The sequence below is a fragment of the Theobroma cacao genome, chromosome 1, assembly GCF_053813885.1.
Source record: "Theobroma cacao isolate CCN51 chromosome 1, ASM5381388v1, whole genome shotgun sequence".
NCBI classification, from domain to species: domain Eukaryota; kingdom Viridiplantae; phylum Streptophyta; class Magnoliopsida; order Malvales; family Malvaceae; genus Theobroma; species Theobroma cacao.
In genome coordinates, this window is record NC_142639.1 from 33,357,619 (window position 1) to 33,364,856 (window position 7,238).

General features: G+C 35.6%; 1 protein-coding gene across 3 annotated transcripts; it reads right to left on the reverse strand.

Annotated features, from left to right (window-relative positions):
* Window positions 1–4,729: 4,729 nt before the first annotated feature.
* On the reverse strand, window positions 4,730–7,018 carry LOC18613199 (basic helix-loop-helix (bHLH) DNA-binding superfamily protein). 3 transcript variants are annotated; one of them, XM_007050312.3, is made up of 2 exons: window positions 6,873–7,018; window positions 4,730–6,597 (listed from the first exon to the last, which is right to left on the reverse strand). In XM_007050312.3, exon 2 carries the CDS (start codon window positions 6,408–6,410, stop codon window positions 4,893–4,895), a length of 1,518 nt encoding a protein of 505 aa, XP_007050374.3. In that variant the 5' UTR covers window positions 6,411–6,597; window positions 6,873–7,018; the 3' UTR covers window positions 4,730–4,892. The 3 variants fall into 3 exon arrangements, with proteins under 3 accessions (XP_007050374.3, XP_017969532.2, XP_017969531.2); XM_018114043.2 differs by having other exon boundaries at window positions 4,730–6,681; window positions 6,873–7,007; XM_018114042.2 differs by having other exon boundaries at window positions 4,730–6,690; window positions 6,873–6,992.
* Window positions 7,019–7,238: the final 220 nt, after the last annotated feature.

Here is a 7,238-nt window from a genome sequence, read left to right on the forward strand (position 1 = left end):
GCAATACATAGCTGAAACTCTATAAAGTCACCAGTCAAACAACATAGCTATGTTGTGACAAGATGCAGCCTATGCCAAGGTCAATTGATAAATAAAGTAATTAGTTTTTGTGTTTGGGACATGAGAAAGTTTCTGTCGTAGCTACACAAGTAATGGAGAAAATCTCAATCTTTCTCTTCAACGTTCAAATATGAGATTTCAAAATTGAAATTCTTAAAACATAATTACTGTTAGAGTTTTTTCAAAGACATCTTAATTGATTAGTATTTAGTATTTAGCAAGAACAATGCCATATGCATCTTTTTCTTTACTTATTCCACACACACACACACCTACAGTCGTCCATCAGAGTCTACTTAATAATGGATGTTACACTTTTGACTACCATTAATTCAAATGGTTAAAAAGTCTGTTGATGATTCTATGCCGTAAATAAAGAAGCGTTGATATGAGCAGAAATCAATGCCCGATGGGGTCATTTCCAATGGCCTAATCTCAATATTCTGTCCCCAGAAAAGTGTTAAAATATCATGACTTGTCAATACACGCGGCAGGTTCGTAAGCTAGTTTTTTCTTTTTCATTGATAAATCATTTGACTTTTTCAATTTCTTTTCTCCTGGTCTAGGGTCAAAGACTTCAACTCAGAAAATTTTGCATTCCTATGTCCTGAACCACACCTTAATTCCATTGTTTATCTTAATTAATCACCTCTTTTTGTCTGACGCAATGAGACATCTAAATCTGTTTCTATTTTTCCTTGTAAGCATGCCAGCCCCATAAGGCTAGCAGAGTCCCTGAACAAAGAGGATGCAGTGTGGAGAATTAAGATGGATGTCCCTGAACAAGGAGTATTGTCTATCTTTCTAAATCAGATGCATGGTGTTTCATTTATTAGCCTTATCCCAGTGAGAACTATCCAAATTGCATAATAACTTCATATTTTAGACTGCCATGTTAGAACAACTTGGTGAAAATAAGCTTATAAACTTGTTAGATTACCAAGCATGGGTTTCACCTTTCCTTTGTAGCTTATATTTAAGTATAAGAAATAATTAGGCACAAGCAACAGACACACACCCACAAACTGTTCAAGGAGTTGACAAGCCTAAGGGAACTCCACAAAAGGGATACAAGAGTAGAATTCACTACCCTTCATGATAACATTAACGGATGAGAAATATGGAGATTGTTCAAGAGCTAGATTCTGCACTTTCATCCATAATCTGATCAACACTCCAGCCATGTGCTAGCATGAATGAGTCAAAGCACTGCACTAATTTCTACCTTGGAACAACCTGACTTTTTCCTAGGCTAAACTTCTAATGCAAATTAATATTTCTAAACCATGAAACAAAAAGGTCTGAAATACAAGCATAGCAATCCTTAAGAAAGCTTAGGAAAACTTCAAAAGACCCAATTACAAAGTACAAGAGCATAGTCAACCTAACCCGATTACTACTAACTTTTCAATAGAAAACCCTTTTATTTAAAAAAAATGAAAACTCGTTTCTTTTTTTTTTCTTCTACAAGATAAAATTCCAAAGCATCTCTCAAGTTTTGCAGTTGAAACTAGATACAGTTTTCACACGTTTATAGCCTATAAATTTTGCCCTACACGCCAGCCGTTTTGAGTTTAAACTTTAGCCAAAACAGGGAACTGTTCTGTCATTGAGGGTTCTACTTTACCTTGATCAAACTCCGGCTATTGTAATTTGTTTTGTTGGTTTTGAAACACACCAGTTTTTTTTAGATATAAAAAAAGAAATTCGAATTTTATTTTTAAAATAAAAAAATTATACACTAATTAATAAATTAAATATTCAAATGTCACATCTATGTCATTCTCTCTATATTGCATAAACTGGGTCAATAGTTATCCTTTAAACTTGATTTTATAGCTATTCATCTGTCTTCATATAAAATTCTTTTTGAGTGTTTGGACTTCGGTGTTGCTTTCACCCATTTTTCCCATATAAATTAAGCATTCAAAGTTAAAAATTAACAAGGGAAAGAAAGAAAAACAAAACATTTTGAATAAAATAATCAACTATCTTGAATAAATGTCAACTAACGTAGTTACCAACCAAACATTAATTGGATTTGGATTGGCTGTCCAAAGCAAGAAATAAAAAAAAAAAAGAATTTACAAGTATGGGGAAAAAAAACTAGAAAAAAATGAATATGTATTTTGAATTTTGGATGGCTAAACTTGTAGCTATTAAGAACTCTTGTCTTGATCATGAGTCCCCTTGGCAGCGGAAACCACCCCAAACTCAGCAACAGCGCTGGGAAATGCAGGAGGCGCGTGCAGAACATTGCCGGCTACGTTCATGCCACCCAGCTTGCAGACACCGGATTCTCTTCCAGGGATGTTCGTGCAGGGATTGTGACCGGACTCTTGCACCGGACCCTGTTGGAGTGATTGAAGCACAAGCTTATCTTTTACAAGCCAGAGCTCCCCATCTAATGGCCTCATCGCTCCAAGTTGAAGTGAGGCTACTAAAAGAGAGAAAACCAATAAAGTTGTGAAAGAAATTTTCCTATGGGAGAATACCATTTTCCAAGGATGGGAAATTGTTATTGCGTATTTCTTCTTCTTCTTCTAGTTAGAGTTTTGAGCAGAGAAATTAGAGGAAACAGTAGATGTATGCCGAAATGGATGAGATTGGGAGGGGAGGTTCACGATTTATATATATAGAGAGAGAGCGCATGTTCTCTATTTATTCTATGGGTGTGGTTTGACTGTAGCCTGGGTAAGGGCTTTACTGAAATTTCTGAATTTGACTAAGCCGTAGTTTGAAGGTTTGAAACGAGGTGGAACTGATCAACAACACGGCAGCTTCAACCACAAACAGTCATAAAAAGTGGGGAACGTTGAACGATTTATGTTTATATTGCTGCCAAAAGAATATGGTTTGATTATTTGTGTCAACCCCAACAAATTATATAATGTCGAAAACTCATACCTATGGCTATTGCTACAGGGGAAGTAAGAACGAAGATGCATGTAGCAGTAGCTGAGCCGTACACCCGAAAAGTATACAACTTTTGTCGCCAGCGTAGCGGAATTCATCTGGTATAAATTTGAAAAGAAACCTTTTGTAGCCTTGTAGGCCGTCAGATGCGAGCTTATCTTCCACTATGGAATAGAGAGAAGCTTCAAATTTACCTCTAACAATAGCGGTCTTATCAATCTTGTACCAAATTTGAGAACCCAACAACGGGATGAGCTTGGGTTGAGGAGGTGACCTCAAGAATATGTTAAACTTATTACGAATCATTTCGTTTGTTTTTGTTTGACAAAACTTAAGATTGACTTCTATTTTTTAAGTGAATTCCCGCATAGATTCGCCTACTCATTTTAAGCGGTGAAAAGTTCTGACCTCAGAGGCTAAAAAACACGACTCATTGCAGATGTAAGTCATCTTAAAATTATCAATCAAGTGGGCGGGGGACCGCTCTTGAAATGGCTGGCCCCAGCCTACTCGACAAGACTGGCCTAGTGTATATTTAGGCTAAATGGTCAGATTAAAATTAAATGTTTGAATACTTTTTTAATTAAGGATTTAATATTTTAATTGTAATAATTAAAAATTAAATATTTTTAATTTTTTACAATTAAAGATTAAGTTGATAAGTAGATAAAGTATGTATTACACAAAAAAAAAAACTATTAAAAATGTAATTATCCGCTACATTAAAATGTAGTTGTTAAATATAATGTCGTAAGATGTAATTGTTACACGTCATGTTGAAAATTTACTAATTATAAATTATGTTAAAAATTTATTTGTTACATGTCATATTAAAAAAATATAGTTGTTACACACTATGTTGATTTAGTTATTACAATTTTGTTAAAAATTTAGTTATTACACATCATATTGAAAAAAATAATTGTTATATACTATGTTGATTTAATTGTTACAAATCAGGTTACAAATTTAGTTGTTATAGGTCATTTTAAAAAATATAATTATTATCCATCATGTTAAAAATTTAATTGTTATATATCATTTTGAAAAATGTAATTGTTATACATTATGTTGAAGATTTAATTATTACATGGTATTTTAAAAAATTTAATTGTTATATGTTATGATGAAAAAATTATTACACGTTACATCATAATTTGAATTGCTTTAACTGGATAAAAAATATTTTTTGAGAAAACTTCAATTCCATATCTTATCCTTCTAAATCAGTGTCCATATATCTTATCCTTCTAAATCAATATTCAAGTCATACATGTGATAGACATCTTTCATCTGAACCTTTAATTATAAAAAATTTAAAATATTTAACTTTTAATTATTACAATTGAAACGTTTAACTTTAAATTAACAAAAATTCAACAATTTTAACTTCAAATTGGACATTTTGTCATATGGTTATTAATACCAGATGTGTGCTCAGCTCTACGTAACCTTTGCAAGTTTATGCTTCTATTATTATTGTTGGCTATTCTAAAATCGAAGGCAGTGTTCAAAGTATAGAAAACAGGAAAAGTTGAAGCCAAGCTCAAACCGAGGGAGCACAAAGATCATGTATGGAATGCAAATAAAGGGCCAGAAATGCTACGGCTTTGCAACTCCACAATTGGACAACAAAAGATCAGATGTTATGAGTTACAAGCTTACAATTTCCTCTGTGTCCATCTAATCCATGCATTTTGTTTTATATTGAAAATTCAACAAAGATCACAGCAGGACTCACCGTCTCCACAGATTCGACAAAACAAATTCATTTAAAAGAGTTGGAGTACATATCGTTGATGGAAAGAAAGACATTAATCACTAATGGGTTAGTCAGCTCAAAGTCCCGTCTTTCTACAAGCTGGTGCATGGCATGCACTCAGATGAACGTTATCGGCACAACCGTTACCCTAACATCACTTCAAAAAAGAATCCAACAGTTTCTCCTTCAATTGTTCAGCAGAACCACCAGGGGCTCGAATGGTGAAGGTGTGAACAACCTTGTCATTATCTGTTGTTGATACATCAGACTCATGTGCTGTAATTTCACTTTCCCCTAATGCTTTTATGACTCTAGAAGCTGGGTGAGCATCCAAGGGGCAACGCAATGTCACAACTGCATCTTCATGCCTTTGCTGAAAATCTATGTCAGGCATTGACAACTGCTTTTGGGTATTATTTCCAATCTCCTTTTCAGTTTCCAAGACCCTAATCTTCATCTGGAGGTCAGTGATATAAGTAATGGCATCTCCAAGCAAAGAAGCTTTGTCCATCTTAGAGATATTAGGGACAACAGCTCTTAATGCATAAAATCGCTGGTTAAGCTTTTCCCGCCTCTGTCGTTCTGCTTCAACGTGATTCAATGGTTCTTCTCTCCCATTGGCTGGCTTCCTTCCCCTTTTCCTAGGTTTCCGCTCATCAGGTAGAGATGGCGAGTCATCCTTAGGCTGCTCCAAACCAGAAATTCTTGCTTGTGCATTGAATCCTCCAACAAGCAACTGTGGAAACAGCTTGGCTTCGCCATCATCACTTCGACATCCATTAGAAGAATTACCATAAATTTGATTGGAACCTAGTGCTTGAACATCGTAAGTTTCCAATGTGAATCCTGACTCATCTTCCACTTTTGGAGAGAAATTAATACTAATTGATCGTGACTTTGAACCACCCAAACTTAGTTCACGTCCAAATATCTTTGGAATTGTTTTTGTCTGTACAGAACTGGATCCACCAAACACATTATTCACCATCTCCACACTATTCTGCTCTTCGGGAATCAAATTGATGGAGCCAAGCTCCACCACTCCAGACTTCACAGGTATGAACACCACTGTTTGCAACCCAGCAGATCTTGCTAGAAATGATCTTGATTGATAATGATCTGAACAATTATTCACATCTGAGGTCCAAATTGATCTGCTAGACTTGTAGGATTCTCCAGGACCATATGATGAATCGCAATGAAATGTAAAGTGCATTGAAGTGAGATAAAACATCTCCATATCCGATACTCCATCCAACTTTGCAGCATAGTTATCCTCCTCTGACCCACCAAAGCATGCATGCAGTTTCTGGAGCACCAGCTTTTTGACCTCATTTTTATCCTCAACCCCCTCCAATTTGCCATCCCCAGAGGTACTTGCATCACCAACTCCACCAAGCTTAGGATCCCGGCAGTGCCCATCACCCCAAATCAAGATCGATCCACCAGATTTCAAGCTTGATACCTGCCAGAAAATAGCATAGTTCCAATTTGACCCATCTACGATCTGGCAAAGCCTTTGCTGCACACCCAAATCACTAGGTGGTCGAGTAACTAACTCTGACAGCACTTGTTTAGAAGCCAAGGATATCAAGAATTCACAGGCTTCAGCACCCAAAACAGATTCCACCTTAGCCTTATCTTCCTCATTCACCCAAAACTTTTCACCCATTTCTTTCTTAACTTCCAGAATTATACAAAGAAGGCCCCAATTCTACCAGAGTACCCTACAACTGTGCTACAAAGCCTATCTTAATCCATAAATCAGTGAACTGCAGTAATTTAAAGTGCTCACTCAACTCAAGCAAATTAAAACCTCCCAAAAACCACGTCGAACAGCTGAATTACAAAGGTTGAGCCTGCAATTCAACAAATTTCATAGATCCCAGACATGACAATTTAGCAGATCATCATCAACATCCGATACCCAAAATTAGCAGCTTCTGCTAAAGCTAAAAAAAGTCACTTCAATCACTAAATCTCAAAAAAATCTAGCAAAATTTTAAACCCTACCATTTACGAAATCAAAAGGCTAATGCCAAAAGTCAAACCTTTGTAACTAAACAAAGGAAAACGAATACAACAGCAAGAAAGAAGAAAAATTTTTCGAAGAAATAGAAGAAGAAAAGCTTACCTTAGATGGGAAAAAATAACAGAGTATTTGAGATTGAAGATTCCCAGTTTCACCTGAGAATAACAAAGCTTTCAGATCTCTCAAAATCTTAGGGCTTTTTTTTTTTGGCTATTTTGTTTTACTTTCTTTATTATTATAAAATTTCAATCTTATCTCTTAAAATTTTCGGCATTTAGCGATGACACGTTAAATCGACGAGATAGGGACAAAGGGTCCCATTGCATCAAGTGGTTTCCATCTGCGTTTTTCTTATTCATTGTCACGTGAATTAACTGTCAGCTAAGCTAAAACACGCCTGCGTTTTTAGCCTCAATGGAGGAATCTGGAAAGCGACCTAAGTGCTCATTTTAGCCTTTGCTTTCGCTT

Excerpts from the sequence above, each read along its gene's own strand:
- LOC18613199 (XM_007050312.3), bottom strand. The coding sequence starts at position 6,410 with ATGGGTGAAAAGTTTTGGGTGAATGAGGAAGATAAGGCTAAGGTGGAA.